General features: G+C 43.3%; 1 protein-coding gene across 1 annotated transcript in view; it reads right to left on the bottom strand.

Moving 5' to 3' along the window:
* Positions 1–3,273: 3,273 nt before the first annotated feature.
* pkd1a (polycystic kidney disease 1a) overlaps positions 3,274–17,007 on the bottom strand; it is a 102,724-nt gene continuing 88,990 nt past the window's right edge. The window contains exons 36-47 of the mRNA XM_088613149.1: positions 16,475–16,590; positions 15,850–16,052; positions 15,171–15,365; positions 14,615–14,754; positions 13,834–13,964; positions 12,984–13,140; positions 12,541–12,666; positions 11,554–11,728; positions 7,706–7,993; positions 7,115–7,249; positions 4,660–4,974; positions 3,274–4,162 (exon numbers count right to left, since the gene is read on the bottom strand). Coding sequence (XP_088469275.1) covers positions 3,497–4,162; positions 4,660–4,974; positions 7,115–7,249; positions 7,706–7,993; positions 11,554–11,728; positions 12,541–12,666; positions 12,984–13,140; positions 13,834–13,964; positions 14,615–14,754; positions 15,171–15,365; positions 15,850–16,052; positions 16,475–16,590 — 2,647 coding nt within the window. The 3' untranslated portion in view covers positions 3,274–3,496. The remainder of the gene's footprint in view (positions 4,163–4,659; positions 4,975–7,114; positions 7,250–7,705; positions 7,994–11,553; positions 11,729–12,540; positions 12,667–12,983; positions 13,141–13,833; positions 13,965–14,614; positions 14,755–15,170; positions 15,366–15,849; positions 16,053–16,474; positions 16,591–17,007) is intronic.

Genomic DNA, 17,007 nt, shown 5'->3' on the forward strand with positions numbered 1-17,007 from the left:
AAAACAGTCGAGCTTAATGACAATTGCTGATTGTATATATTGTAATTCTGAAATACAAATGTGAATACTAGTGTTTAAATTGTAAAGCATGCTTCTTAAGGAGTATGGCTATAATTCATTATAGGGTTCTTAGGTACAAACGTATTGACATCTACATTCTTTAAATCATTGGAGTTTTATTTAAGTCCTGCTTATTACTGCAAATCACCCTTTTTATTAAAAAAATGAAGTGTTCAGTGCAAATTCTATTCACATTACCTGAATGTTATCAAATTTAGTCCTGTAAGGGATTCTGTGTGCTGTGTTCCATGTGATAAGTTCTGTTTCATTAAGCACAAAATAAATATGTCTTCATGACTAATGAATACCAGCTACAGAAAAAGGAGGAACACACCTGCCCTGAGAAATTTTACTGAACTATTAACAATAATAACTGGCCATAAATAAAAAAAAGATTGTTAAACCCAACTGTGATAACTGTTGTATATGTTGTTTTTTTATTCAGGTACCAAGTACTTGCACTGAACTCTTCAAGATCAATAATTTCTGACATATTAAGACACTGGTAAAACACTGAAGACCCTTTCTGTTCCCACATTACTAGTCCCACATTAAATGGCCTTGAGCCAGTCACTTTGTATTAGTTTTTTAACCCGATCTTAAATTCGTACATTAAGTGCTAAGAACCAGCAGCACGAAAACGACCAACATAACAACAACCAAAACAATCTGACCTACTGCTACCGTCCAAAGTTCACACCTGCCAGAACCATTTCCTCCAGTCTAATCTTCAATGACTCTCTGTAGAGGAGTTGGCCAGTTGAAAATTGGGCGTACTGTACTGTATAGAACAGCGCTGTCCTTCAACGTTGAGATTTCCATAGTAACAGAGGACCTCAAAAGCACAGCTCTTTTAAACCTCATATTTAAGTGATAATACATACTGTATAGTAAAATATTGATTTGCTTTCCTGGAATGCTCTAAAATGCGTTTTAATGTCCAGTGATTAAGAAGTTAAAGTCACTAAGGGCCTCATAGTCTCTGAATAATGTTGACAAAAATCAATGCACTTGCCAGATTTTCATGTGATTCACCACTTTAGACCTTTACTGATTATCAGTTACTATTCTATAGATCTGGTCCTCTACTTTCAAGCCCTATTTGTTCAGAGATGAACAATGTCGCCCCCAGTAAGATATTTATGGTCCTTCCCAACATCATAATGCTACTCTTGCAAAGCCCTTCTGATAAATACAGTATGCTAAAAACACCCAACATAGCGTACGAAAACTGCCTTTGGCCTTAGACACTACAGATGTGACCTGTACCGCAATAAGGTTGAGCCGAATTAAAAGAAACTCCTGTTTTGGGATCCCTGAGAAAAGTGACAGTAAACTAAATGTGGTAGAAAAGCTGTCCAGTAAGAAAAGAAAAGAACAGGACTGCGTGACATTACAACACCCTAAAGCACATCAGCTATAGTATTCTATAAAGGAACCTTGCAAATATAGATTTTAAAAAAATAATTAAATATGCCATCTTATAATAGCATCCTTTAAAAGTAAAGTGCTAGGTACACCAATTAAAATGACAACAATTAAGTTAAAATAACAATATTATAATCCTTCCTCGGTGCTATTAAATGCTTAGCAAGCTTTGGCAATAGTAATGGAACGTATCTGTGCAGCTACATCCGATAGTAACTGTAAGAAGCTTATTATTTTAAAATATATTACTAAAAGTGCTTTTAAATTAGTTTTGAACCATTAAGCAACACAATGTATACCCCCCCGCCCCCTCCCAGGTTTCTCAGTGGGGCTTTCGATGACACGAGCCGTCTCCATGCCGCAGTGGGCTCGCAATGAAACCGAAAACCCCCAAACCGAGAAACAACCGTATGTACTGTATAAAGTGTAGCGGAACCATGTTCAGTTGACCCAGTTCAGATTCTTCAGATGTTTAATCCACAAGAGCTCCTGTTGGCTGAAGCAGTAAATTATTATTTGAAAATGCCAAACATGTCCTGTTACTCTAACTTCATTAAACAGTTGGCCCGCTTGGCCTCCAATTCAGCAACTCTGGGACTCCTTAGCGAACTTATACCATGTTTTCTGTTGTACCCGTCCAGGTAACTGCTACTCCACTGGCAAGATTAATTCGATCAGTCGCGCCAATAAAGCCTGTTGAAATTGTGGTTGAAAATCTGAATTAATGTCGTTAAGTTGGGAAGAGCATCTGAAGATCCCACAGCCTTTGCATGCTGGGAATTGGACACCCCTGTGTTTAATATAACAACCTGAGACAATAATAAGGGATAAACATCCATAACACTTGATTATTATATAAACGTTATCAATATCTTTCTTTTTTACCTCCGATTTATCTTTACTGTATGGACTTGATTCCTGGCTTGCTAAGAATTCAGTGAAAGCTGGGAGGGGGCACTGATAGCACAGTTATCATCTATACCTTCTGCAGTGCTCCAGGCCATTGGATTTCTGCAACCTTGATCTGAAAACACATGTAAATACAAAAACTCAAAACTGCTCTGAAACAGAACAATGACCTTACACCAGTTTTTTTTTTTATAAAAAAAGAAAAATAATCACCAATAGTTTTCTTTTAGAGCAACGTGTTGAACAGAATTGTACACCAAGCAAGTACTTTGTTAATTTTGCAGTCCATTCATTTTCAATTAATATTTTTAAAAGCACAACCGATGCTTTGTCATTTTCACGCAGACCTCCAGGGTCTTTGGAATAAAAAGTGGCGACCCGCACCGTCTTGAAATCCTCACTGTGTACCATATAATTCTCTAAGGTCCCCACAACCGCTGTTCAAAGACATCAGAACATTCATGGACTGTTCAGAGCTTCGGATTATTTTCCTGTGGTGAAGAGATCTAATAGGATTCTAAAGCAGAACTGGACAGTAATCAGAATGGAAGTCCTGCAGTGAAGAGCTGTGTGGGAAACAGTCATGACACGACCCGACGCCACTATCACCCTCACTTTGTTGTTAGGCTCCCACCAGGCCTCAGGGGCAGGTTGTAGCTTCTTTTGTGACTTTCTTTCTTAAAAACACAAGTCTTTCCACGAGATAACACAGCGCTTCCTCATCAGAGCTGCTCCCCCTTTTAAGAGGGAAAGTGATTGCGGCTCATCAGCTCATCGGCTCATCCGATTATTTTCTCGCAGTACCACTGATGATTCCTGGCAGGTCTGCACCAGAAGTGACCGCCCTGCTGAGCCTTCCCATTTTAATTTACAACAGGGTAAAGAGCACGCCGCCACGTTCAATCTGTCCATTTCCGGGATCAGCAGGGCGCCATTTCGGTAGAAACCTGAGGCAATTTCGGCTACTGCGGCCTGGTTACAAGATTGACTTAAAAAAAAAAATCTGTGCCAATGAGATTATCCCAGTGACGCTCGAGTAACCCTCTCAAAACCTCCCCCTTAAGAAGCCTTCACCACCCCCCTCAGCCGTAAGCGACGCTCACAACTGGCTGCCCTGCCGGGAGAGAGCCTCCATTTTTGGGTGACCGGTCACGTGCACATCCGTGTTGGGGTGCACCTTGTTTTTCATGGGCGGGGGTCTCCGTTTCTTGGTGGGGATGGTGGTTGTGTGGGCGGGGTGCCGGAATAAACTGGAGGGGATCCCCGCGTCCGCGTCGCAGGCGGACTCCCTGTCGCGCGGGCCGGGGCGCGCGACCGGAGACCTGGCCCGCAGCTCGGGGGGCTTCTGCCCGCCGCTGCCCGCCTGGCCTCTGCCGGCAGAGGCGCTCCTGTTGACCAGGCAGTACTTGCTGAGCAGGGCCTCCGTCACCTGCAGGCACTTGCTGCGGTTGAGCCGCCTCTGCGCCCGCTCCAGGCGGCACTCTGTCTGGTAGAGGTCCTCCGTGACCTTGTTGACGCGGTCCAGCTGCAGGAGCAGGGCGTCGAACACCGGCGGGAGGCGGCGGAGGGTGGCCTCGGCCTCGGCTCTCTCCCGGGGCGGGGCCGGGCCCAGGGCCTCCGCCGGGCCGCAGGGGCTGGAGGAGGAGGGGCGCGAGGACGTGTCCGACGCCGTGTCCGGGGTCGGCAGGGGGCACAGGGACTTGGAGTCGCTGGAGCAGCGGGATGGCAGGGGGTCCATGCCCTCGAAGCGCACTTTGTGACGGAACTGAGGAAACAGAAGGAAAGGGGACGCTCTGGAAATCAGGGGATACGCAGGGAGCTGAACGGGTTACCAAGACAGACCGCGTTTTAGAAAAACACGTTTGCAACTGTAGGGTGAAAACGTTCATAAAGGTGCTTTGCCTTTTAGTCCCCAAAACAGAAACGAACTGGCAAGTTGAGGCAGGTCTCTAACCCACATGAGGAGTGGACCCGGGGGAGTGAGTGGGCAAGCGAAGACGACTGGAAGGCAAGAAGACAGCCATAATTAACCCTCGCTCTCATCCCCGTCGCGAGAACACGAGCACCAAGCAAAACCCGCAGTACGAATGAGAAGGACGTCAAAAGCCGGGACAAAAGAGGACAAGTGGAAAGGGACGTGAGAGAAGGCTGAGGCAAGGACATCTGCGCTCGAGCTCGTGTGAAAGGACGTGTCCCCCCCCTTCCTTCGCCGCTCTGTTTGAAACCCGCTGTGCCCCCCTCCCCCCCGGTGGAAAGACAAACCTCTTTGGTCTTGCTGAGCCCCATCCACACCTTCAGCCTCCTCAGGAAGAGCTCTACCATCTCGTAGTCCTGCGGCTCGAAGGCGGGCCTGTACAGCTCAGAGCGCACCAGCGCGTAGCTCCTGAGCAGGGCGGCGGGGAACAGGCGGAGCACCAGCCAGCCCTGGACGACCCCGTAGCTGATGAGATAGGCCAGGGAGAGGGCGGACGGCCGCGGCAGAGACAGCCTCCGCGCCAGGAGCCCCTGCGGCACGCCCAGAAGAGAGAGAAAGGCTGAGCCCACGCTGCTGTAGCCCTCCGCTGAAGAAGAGAACACCTGGGGATAGTGGGGGGGGGGGGAGGAGGTTAAACCTGGTGCAGAATCGTGTGGGTTATGCACGGCCTTTTCATCCTCCAATCACGCTATTTCACCCCTGGGAGAGAGGACGCCGTGCCATTAGTTCACCTTCTTGGGAACTAAGGTAAGGAGCCAGGAAGCTGAAGCTGTGTCACGACTGGAATAAAACAAGAAGGAGGCGGTTTTCTTTCTTTCTCCACAAGGTTTGAAAATGCTCAATATTTAAATGTTGTCAAATTCCCATTTCTTTACAGTTTCAGTTTTCAATACAGCCCTGTATTGCAATCAAGCCTCTCCTTACTTTGTCACGAGATCTGACTGTACTCGTGCAGTTTGGAGTTTATTCCGGGGAACACTGTCCATTCTTGTTGCTTGATTCATTCTGGTGTTCCTTATTTGCGTCTGGGCCCGTCCCTTAAATTCACTGTTAAGCTCCGCCATCCTCTAAAGGCAACCTTCAGATTTCCTGAGTGGTCATTTTGAAAATACTTAGAATAAGCCACCAATTTCCTGGGACACGCATTTGCCAAGCCTAATTCTGTGCAGATCTTTGAAGCCGAAGTTCAACTTCTGAAATATTTATATAAATGAGTTCAGAAAAAAAAGAAACCGATTAATCCCCTTTGGCCGTATAACTGCGTATGCTTTTTCCTTTGCTTCTGTAGAGATACATTGTAAAATAATGCAGGGAAGATGATATTCAGACATGGGTGGATGTTAAGATCATTACGGTGTTGCAAAGGCATATTCATTCTTTTCTGAGCCCAGAGGAACCATGACATAGTGGAATACTCGCAGCTACATTTTCTTTTCCTTTTTGTGCAGACAAGATGAGGACAGACGCCTTTCAGCTGCCAATCACTCTGAAGACCACAGAGCCAAAACACTACAACATAGATCTTTAACAAAAAAAACACAAAGATTTAAAAATGTTCTAGGTGAAGAGAGCACTTTTAAAACAGCTTGAAAGGTACTTATTAAATTTCTCTGGAAGCATTTAAAGATGAAATGTTCTCTGGTCCTTGGAAAATGGCTACAATTTTCTAAGAGCAAATGATAACCCTGCAGTCACCATGCTGAGAAAGACTTTATAAATAGTAATGCAGGTATTGAGCTGCCACTAAAGGAGACACATGAGTAGTGATACGTTTTTCTTCTTTATACGTAGATACATTTTTATTTTACTGAAACTGAATCCGAATAGTTCATTTAATTAGTGATCATAAACGCCATTATTATAAATCTATAAGCAAACTGGAGGCTGTAGGTACAGTAAAAGCATAAGGTTTCCAATTAGAGGTGACTCTTATGCTTTTTGGTGTGAAGCACCCAGAAAAAACTGACACAAACATGGAGAGAACATACGAACTCCACACAGACAGCACCCCAGGTCTAGAATTGAACCCAGGGCTGCAGAGCTACAAAGCAGCAATGCTAACTACAGCACCACCCTGCTGCCTAAAGGGAGTATTTTTACTACTTGAATGTTCAAGCTACACACTATTACAGGTGAATGAAGTTTTACCCACATGAAGAGTGTAATCATGTGTGATTCAACAAAGTGGAAAGAGGTGAATACTTTAGCAAGGATACAGAGAGCTCTGTTCCATTTTCTGTTGTCACGAAACTCCAAAAGACTATGTGCCTTTTAAAATACCCTAACATCAGGCACACTGACTGGCACATTCAATGGAAATGATCAGGAGACATTCTGCAAAATCCCTGGACTAAGTTATTCCTTGAAACGAGCCCTCAAAAGCGGGACTACATTTGAAACTACTAAAACAGCAGCTGATCCTGCTGAGTTCAAAATTTAACAACAAGATCTGGGTTTTCTCAAATTTCTATGCTTAGGCTTTACAGGCCTGTAATGTAGGTGTCTATCAATCACTAATAAATAAGAAAAGCCAGACAAGAGGAGGCCATGCTGCCTATTTGGACATTTGTAGTTAACCGATCCAAGGATCTCATCCGGCTATTTCTTGACGGAAACCAAAGACCGCTTTGTAAATGTGGGCAGCCCCATTCACCAAGCCACGGAGCGATTCCTCTGGGATTCCCTTCCCTTTCCTAGGGTTTATGCTGCCATACTCTGTCACGGAGGTGAAAGCCGGCCTACCAGGTAGCCCAGCTGGGAGTAGGCCAGGAGCAGGAGAACGAAAGCCACCGTCACTGCCAGCAGGTCCTTGGCCGCGCGGCGCAGGGTCTTCCCAAAGATGGACCACTCCCTCAGGAACCGCAGCTGGTGTGAGACCTGAGGGCCAGGAGGACCAGCTGTCAAGCAGTATCTCTGACCCGGGAATAACCGGCTTTGGGTACTGAGGCAGAGAGGGTCCTGAACCAAGTGGATTGGTCTATGGAGAACTTTACTCAGCTGTGTCTTGGATGCTCATTCAATAATTCTTAGACTTCGTTATTGGTGGTATAACACTTTTTTCCTCGCACAATGAACGTATCGTTGAAAACATCAAGGTGTGATTAAGTATGCTCCGTATTACTGTCACCTTTTTTGTGCATGTTTTAATAGACTATATGTCACATATTCCGCAAGAGTAATGGCACATACGAGGAGAGTTGGTGATGTTAATGTTCATTTGCCTTTACTCTAATCTTAGGACGGACAGAAACCTGAAGTGTAACTACCCACAGCAGAGGGAGAAGCCTTTCGAGTTCAGCTGCTTGGGTCTTGGGGAGGTTCGTGAGGATTTACCTTCAGAATCAGCAGAAAGAGCAGCACAGCCGCCAGTTCAGTGAAGACTGCGCTCTGGAAGGCAAACTGGTAGAAATCGGTGAAGCCTTCCCGGTGCTGGAGGAAGGTGTCCCACTGCCGGTCAGCGAGGGACACGCGGCTTAGGTGCACGACCACAGTGGACAGAGAGAGGGCGATGGTGCACCACTGAGCAATGTTCCATGGCTGGGCGAAGTAGCGACATCCCTCTCGCCTCACTGCCATGCCTTCACGAGCCAAAAAGTAAATCGCAAATGCCAAAAGGAACACCTAGGGCAGACACAGGGAAGCAGGCTTTTAAACCAATTTAGAAAATGAAGATACATACACATTTTCTCTTCTTATTTAAGCATTATATCTCCCAACCCATACAGCAGAGGAATACCAAGAAATACAGTAAGTATTGCATGTTCACTGAGATTAAAAAACTATCCACAGAGATATGCAGAAAACCATTCTAAATGTATAACCATATAGAACCATACAGATTCAAATTGCGATTGACAGAGGGGGTGAAGGTAGCTGAACTCCCTGAGAGGAGCTTTCTTTTTTACTATTTTTGTTTCAGTTCTACATCAATTTACCACTTCTGTAGGTTTAATCGTCTGTTTCTATCTCTTACCGCAGAAGAAGAATCTGTCAAAAATGAATAAAACATCAACTACAGCAGTTATTTATGACACACTGTCTCGCATGTTCCCTTGAGAACTAAAACAGAAAATTGTGCGTTTATCTTAAAGGCCAAGTGCTCGTTACAGACTGCTGAAAGCCAAAAACTTGATTTGAATGAAAGAAAAAAGCATCACATGATTAATTCTTTAGGATAAAAGCCCAGAGTGCTTTTAAGTTAATTTACTTTAAAAAATGCTATTAAGACATTACAGGCTGTTGGCTGAGCAGAATTGCACACGCAGCACTCTCAAGAAATCAGAAAAACAGTCGGCTTCGCTGCAGCTGAAGAGTTTTAAAGCTTACGAAGTCAGAAATGTTTTTACAGCACATTAGGACAGTACATGTTAATTTTGAGAAGCTAATAATTCCCCCTAGTGTGTATAAGATGATGAAATATTAGGTATAAGGTGAAAAGTATATAACCATATTTGTACTAAACATTCCTCCTCTTCCTATCCTAAAGTTGTTTGCTTTTTGTACAGAGTACCATACATAATAATTTTCAAAATTGGCATAACCAAATGATATTTACATTATTTAAAAATAATATTGAATATCCAGTTGTGCCAGTTATACAATACTATCTATATTACTTTCTAAATAAGAAGATAACATAAGATTGTTTTGATTCCTATTATTTCATATCTTGCTTGTGTCATGAAGTGTCTTTCTATTAGAGCTCTGTTAGTATTTGGGCTTGGATAATCTGTCAATTTAATCATGCACTGCAGACAAAAATGTTTTATTAAAAAGACACTCAAGGAACCGATTTCTGTAGAGAATGCACAAACTATATTTTTACACGTGATACATTCAAACTTTGACATCAAACCTGCTGTGCAAAAACACCAGTTGTCTGTAGAAAATACACTCCCATGGTGTAGAATTGAAGTGGGGAGAGGCAAACTAGCTTGTTAAACTCCATCTAATAAGTGCTACTTATCAGCTAACCTTTAGCAGATGACACAGCTTGGCCTGCTGTCAGAAAATGTCCCCGTTATTTAAAAAGAATAAACTGCATATAGTTGCAAGAATAAGTTTGTGAACTCTTTGGAATTACTTGGATTTCTGCATTAATTACTCACAAGAATATGGTTTGATCTTCTATTAAGTCACGATAATAGACAAACACAATCTGCTGAAACTAATAACACCAAAACAATTGTACTTCTCGTCGATACTGGACATATCGTTTAAACATTCAGTCTAGGTTGGAAAAAGTATGTGAATCTCTAGGCTAATGACTTCTCCAAAAGCTAACTGGAGTCAGGTGTTCCAATCGATGAGATGAGATTGGAGGTGTGGGTTGGAGGTGCCCTGCCCTATAAAAAAGGCACACAAAGGTTGCTTACTGATAGAGTCTGCTCTTCCCAAGAAAGAGTTGTTCATGTGAACCATTCCCTGATCAAAAGAAATATCAGAGGACCTTGGAAGAATTGTAGAGATGCATAAAGCTGAAAAGAGCTACAAAAGCATTTCTAAAGGCCTGGGTGTTCATCAGTCCACAGTAAGACAAATTGTCTACTAATGGAGGAAATTCCGTGCTGTTGCTACTCTCCCTAGGAGTGGGTGTCCTGCAAAGATCAGGGCAAGAGCGCAGTGTGTGATGCTGAAGGTGGTGAAATAGAACCCTAGGGTAATGGCAAAGGACCTGCAGAAATCTCCTGAAATTGCAAAAGTCTCTGTTCATGTGTCCACTATCAGAAAAACACTGAACAAGAATGGTGTTAAGGGAAGGACACCACGGAGGAAACCACTGCTCTCCAACAAAAACAGTGTTGCATGTCTCAAGTTTGCAAAAGATCACCTGGATGTTCCACAATGCTTCTGGGACAATGTTCTGTGGACGGATGAGACAAAAAGTTGAACTCGGAATGGCAGAAATGGCAACGCTATGTTATCTCAACTGTGAAGCATGGTGGAGGGAGCATCATGGTTTGGGGCTGCTTTCCTGCCTCAGAGGCTGGACGGCTTGTTCCCATAGAGGGAACACTGAATTCAAAACTGTATCAAGAGATTTTACAGGAGAATGTCAGGGTAGCGGTCCGTCACCTGAAGCTTAATAGAAGTTGGGTGCTGCAACAAGACAATGACCTGAAACGCAAGAGTAAATCAACAACAGAATGGCTTAAATGGAAGAAAACGTGTTCTGGAATGGCCAAGTCAGAGTCCAGACTTCAACCCAACTGAGATGCTGTGGCATGACCTGAAGAGAGCTCTTCACGCAAGGAATCCCAGAAATATCAATGAACTGAAACAGTTTTGTAAGGCGGAATGGTCTAAAATTTCTCCTAACCGTTGTGCAAGTCTCATCAGCAGCTACAGGACACATTGGGTGGAGCTTATTGCTGCTAAAGAAGGTTCTACCATTAACTAAATACAAGGGTTCACAAACTTTTTTTTTTTCCTGCCTGGACTGTGAATGTTTAAATGATATGTTCAATATTAATTGTCTGTTACTAGTTTAAGCGGACTGTGTTTGTCTATTATTGTGACTTAGCTGAAGATCAGACCATATTTGTGTGAGTAATTTCATGCAGAAATCCTGGTCATTCCAAAGGGTTCACAAACTTTCTTGCAACTATACTTCTTAGCCCCTTTAATGTGACCTATGTTTAATATTGTTTGAATGTACATATTTCACATACTGGCTGTTTTCCAGTACACTTTTACTTAATTTACAGCACATAACTTAACCTGTAGCCTAATGGGAACCAGTCCAATTCCTTTTTAATCTAAGACATAAGACACTGTTTATACACCCCCATAGATTTCTTTTTTTTTTTTTACTGCAACTGCAGATTGTATTAGTAGCCATAGTTGCCTGTTACACTCTGCCTTAGACCTGTTATAACAGTCAAACAACGTAACTTGTTCTTCTAGTGAGACATGGTGATGCCATACCTTTACAATATGAAAAAAGTAGCATGATATTTTTGCTTAGCTCCACTTCTAGAAATTGAATTCCTCTCTACTCACAGCTTTCTCACAAATTTAAGACAAACTGCATGGCTTAATCAGGTGTTACTAGTTCAAAATCGCTACCTAATCCAAGATGTAGACAATTATAAATAAAATGCCCAGACACCGTGCGAGTACGAGATCTCAAGCAGTGTCTTACTTTCCGCTTGCTCTTGTGGTAGAAAAAGGAATGTTACCATCATGAGGAGCAGCAGGTCCAGGCCGGAGCTCAGTCTCCGTAAACTCATGGCTTTGATGTCCACGCTGGCCAGAGTTCCAGCGGAGAGGGAGAACTCCACCAGGAACGTGACCACGGCTAACACATCTGTATTGGTGTTGTACAGAGTGAACTCCACAAACAAAGCCTTGCTCCTGCACAGCAGACAGATGCGAAAAGAAAACGGGAAGTAAGAAACGGAAGAATGAACAGCCTGAACGAAGCCATGCCTAGAGCTCTCACTCAGCTGTCATGTTACTGTAGGGGGCGGATCTGATTTTGTGCTGCTGGTTACTTACCCACCTGATTCATCATGGAATGTATAAACGATTTACCCACTACAGATTAAGAAAATCACGTAAGATTAATTTATTGGGCATCAGTATAACTGCATCACACTAGGCACTTTAAACTACTGTGTCAATCAATTACACAGGAGCACCGTAAATTTGCGTTAAATAAGACCTGAAATAAGTACAAAAACACCACATTCTGGTTTGGTGTAAACTCAGCTAGTGAAGTTCTAAATGAGCGATTCACCTGAGAAATAATAATTATGTAATCGCCCATCAGCGTTGTTTCCCCCAAAACAGTGACAACACTAAGAGCAGAAGAACTTCAACTCAAATTATACGCATGGAATTCTTATTTGTGCTGCTCTCTTCTGACATTTCTGGCCATTTAGCCTGAAGAATCCCACATACATGTGCAGTTTTACTCTTATAACTAGTGCAGCCAGGTTGCTCTATTAATGGAGGCTGTCTCTGATAAAGTTGGAGACCCAAATCAAAGCTTCCAAGCTCTCTTCTCTGAGAGCCGGTGTGCCACGGGGAAAAACAGCATTGGAAATGACTCGACGTTAGTCAACCATTGGCAAGCTCTGTGCCACATCTGGAACACGTCTGAGCTGGCAATGTGTTTGCTGACTTGAGCCTTGCTTAACGACCATTCCCATTTCTCTACTCACATTTTGTCCAGCCAGTTGAAGTTCTGGAGGTGTTGCAGAATTACTTTGGATACATCTGCAGATCTCTTCAGCTCTTGGATATAGCCACCATTGTTATAAATGGAGAGCTTACCCCAATACCAAACCCTTCGAGAGAAAAAGACCCACAAGAGCAAAACTTAGAAATGGGATCCAATGGCTGGTTCACACATTTCGACCACAAAGGAACTCCTGACTCTCCAAAACCAGCTCTTAATGTAGTAAACTCAAATTGCTTTTAATAATGTTTAGGACACTCATAATGGCAAGAATACATCTCTGACATTTTACTTCTAATGCCTCTTAATGTTTCTGGTGCCTAGGAATGTGTAACCATTAGAATAGAGGATTCATTTCTGGGACAGGATAAAAGGCTACATACTATACGAAAAAGTGTGAACGTTATATTAGAACAGGCTGCTTACCCTGTGAAGTCAGGTGGGGAGCTGACCCATCTCTGAGTCAGGTTGGAGCTTGATCTGTCCAACTCAATGCTGTGCGTTCCATTATCCACAGTGGAAGCAAACTGTTTGCACTCTCCTAAGAGGAAGCCTGTATTGAAATAATCTTCCACAGTACAGCCTATTGGTGAAAAACAGAAACTGCATTAGTGAAGCTTGTTCGACAAGTTTGTATAAACTCACACATGAAATACAAAATAACAGCAAAAGAAACCTCCTGCAACAAAGTTCACAAAGTCAGAGAGTGCACTGATCTTGTGGAACAGCCATGATACAGGTAAATTCATCATGCTGGTTTACACTGGTCACCAACAGGGTTGATCAACATGAGGTCTACAGTGAAAGTCATAAGTTATAGGGTTGTTGTGTGTGGCTGCTGTTGGAAGCAATACAGATTGCGCTTTGTGCCAGATCCTGTCCCAGTCCTCCTACAGACACTGATCACGCAGACACCTTTTCCTTCGTATTAAGATTCCAGTCTCTCCTCTAGATGCCTTAAACCACGCAGCAAACGTTAAATTCTGGTGAGCAGGGCATGCAAATCCCTTCATTCTAATCTCACACGAAAGCCATGTGGTAGATGGAAAGTGACAGTGCACACATCGTGTCCGGTCTCTACCACCCTGATGACACGAAGGAGCTGTTCTCTAAAGACCATACACTTGTGCACTCTCCAATATAACAGCACCAGGCGGCACTGCCAGCACTATCTGTCGTCTGGGTACTACTGCCTCTCCTGCCTGGAGGTTATTGTTACCATCTGCTTCCTCTTTTATTTCCTTTTCGTTTGGAAAGAGGGAATAACCGCTCCCACCTTCCCGGGCGCGGATCTGTCGAAGGCGAGGAGACCCCAGGAGGATGCTGCTGGTCTCTTTCAACAGGGTGTCATTGTTATACAGGTATGGGATCAGAGAGCCGGACAGCCACAGCCAGACGTCCTCATGTCTGAGAGGCAAAGCAAAGCAATAGTGGATTCAGTTGACCTCATCTGGGCTACTTCTTTGTTTTCCATTAACACTGCAGTTGCAAAGAGTTTCACAATACCTAACCCCGGGGAATATTGTTTTTTTTGTCCAATAAAGTTCTTTCACCACAATGTCCAAGAGTAGATTTTAGCCCCTATTGTTTCCAGATAATAAACACTTAACATACTGTGCAAAAGTATTAAATTGGGTCTATTGTTGTTGTACAATATTGGCAACTGCTGTATAGTTCTTTAAAGAGCTCTGTGCCAAAGTATTGCAAAGTGGGCTACAATAAACTGACTGGCTGATTAAAGATATCAAAGAATGTGGCCTTTCAGGCTCTGAGAGTTGAAAAACAAAGCTACAGTATATACAGTATGTCAATTCAACAATGCATATATATATTTGAGTGAATTCAACAAAGCATAAATATAGACACACAATCTGCTGAACCTAACACAAACTACTGTATATTTTCAAAACTAGCATAAAAATGTAACTGTACTATATCTTTAAATGTCTGATTTTGTTTTTACTATGTTTTATATTTATTGTGTGCTCTACCATACAGCACAGTGCTTCTAGTCTGGTCAGAAAACGCCTGTCAGTGAGACGTATTGTTATTATTACTTCCTGATGCTGCTGAAAGTGGCGGAATGGAGCCTCTGCTGGAGCAAAGCTTGCAGCTGCCGGCTGCTGGCATCTCTCGCCGAGTCTCCGTAGTTAATGAGCAGCACGACGAGAAGGAACAGCATGTAGACAAGGAAGTTCTGAAAGAGAAATCACAGCGCGTTTAACTGGCAGCCAAAAGCGCTCGGGTCACTGATCTTGGGCAGGCCACTAAGGGCAGGATTAAATTAAAACCTTGAATCGTCCGCCAACTGCAAACCAAAAGCCCGTTGCCCAACAGCAGTGAACTGTACTGTTACCAAGAGTCCCTGTCTGTGCCTTTGTGTTGGCTGGGATGGACTCTAGTTCATTTTCTCATCTACGGATAAAGTGGTTACTGAAAATGGCTTAGGAACCCACAGAAAACTGTACACAACACTGTAAATAGGAAAAACTTATTTGGAAAAAGGAAAAAAAAACATTATTTTTTGTCTCAAACCTTGCAGGAGTGATCCCTAAACTAAATTGTCTGACCGGGTACATTGATGTGCATGCATAGGTGCTTCTTCCAACCTACCGTCAACATTCGGTGAAGGATTCTCACTTTCTTGGCTTCCTCCCTGGCCTGGAACAGAGCGAAGCCCTGCGGAGGGCGCACTTTCTGAATCCTCTCGGACACGTGCAGCACCCGGGGACATGCCACCAGGGTATCCTGCTCTTCGGGCTGAACTCTCTTCACCACCAGGCTGAAGTAGAAAGCCTCCGCCAAGATCTACAGCAGCGGAAAGCAGACGAGAACTTCAAAACCCTGCAGCAGGTACACGGGGAGTCCTTCAAGTCACCAGGCATGAAATCACAAAGCTGTGGGGCTACAATCTGCCACAATGAAAGTAAAAGACTTTAGGCCTATAGAAATCGAAACTATTTTCTAAGTGTAGAGAAACTGACTAAAAAAGGAAGAGCCAGTATAGTACTGTATACAATATGACATTCACTTAACAGAGACAAAATAATATATGGGTTCTAAACTAAAGTACTCCATAAGTAGGCAATTTTGCCAAAATTGTTTGTTGTTGTTCAAGCCAAAACAACGCACTGTCAATAAAGCTTTCGGGGCATTTTTAAAAGGATCTTATAGCATCAGGCACCAGGGAAGCAATACTCTGCTTGCACATTAATTGGTTACGCTCCAGAAGTCCCTAGGGCCAGCAAGGAGAGGTGTGGATCTGTTTCAGTGAGTCTGAACTATACTGTACCTTCAGCGGCTCCAGTACAAAGAAGGAGGCCAGGAAGCTGAAGATCCCGGAAATGAGCCACATGAGGGCCACGCTGGAGCTGAACCGGAGCCCAATCCACACGGATACACCAGAGGAGACGACACAGAGCAGGAGGCTCAGGACATGAGCAGCCGGACTGCACCAGTACGGGAAGAGCATCCTCTTCGACAGCTCTGTCACCACTGCAAGCACACCACGGAAAGGGACCTTACTGCCATGCAGGCTAGCTCAGTATCTCGTCTTTCTTTCAGGGTTTTGGGGCTGCCTTGAAATTTCATTTCATTCCCAATTACTTTGTTTTTGTGGGGCTTTTTAAAGAGCTTCCACAGGTTTATGACATTAGACTTGGGGACACCGAGGGTCAAATAACAGCTGCTGTGACAAACACACGAAAAACACTCACAATTGAATATTTCTTTTGTCCGTACTTAAAGATTCACCATTAAGTAATATATATTGATTTGTACTGGACATAAACACTAACAATTAGTACATTTAGTAGGGTGTTTTGTATCACAGCACTGTAACAATACAGTATTTCTGCAAGAACAGTAAATACATAATTTTCCCTAGGATTACATAAACCTAAATTGAGAGAAAATACCAGTTCTGGAAGTGAATGCAGACTTGGGGGGCTCCCTTCTTATTGTCCCAGTGGGAACAGGTTCATTCAGCTTCTGGAGCAGGATCACTTCAGTCTTGTCTCCAAAAATACTGGACCTGGGACAAAGAGATAAGGAAACAAATACTCAAAACACATCTCATAATCTTGAGCAGCGCCAGAGTACTGATAATGAAGCAAATGCCTTGGGAATGAAATCAATGACGGTGCAGAATTTTAAATAAGAGTCTGGATATGAAGATGCAGTTGATATTCCTCATCATTTAATACTTCTAGAATATGAGGTAAATGTGCCTGTAGGATATCGGCCCGTTTTCATTTAAAGCCTTTTTAAACATTTATAGTAATAACTGGATCCAGTTAGGAAATTTATCAGAAGAAGCCTGAAGCCATACTTGTAATAAAATGCAAAGCTGACCGTATACTCCCCCCCTTCAGTCATGGAATAAATCTTTGATGTAAGCTAAAAGTAAAATCTAATATCAGACAGAACACAAACATTAAAGAGCGGCTGA

The sequence above is a fragment of the Lepisosteus platostomus genome, chromosome 19, assembly GCF_059453375.1.
Source record: "Lepisosteus platostomus isolate fLepPlt1 chromosome 19, fLepPlt1.hap1, whole genome shotgun sequence".
NCBI lineage: Eukaryota > Metazoa > Chordata > Actinopteri > Semionotiformes > Lepisosteidae > Lepisosteus > Lepisosteus platostomus.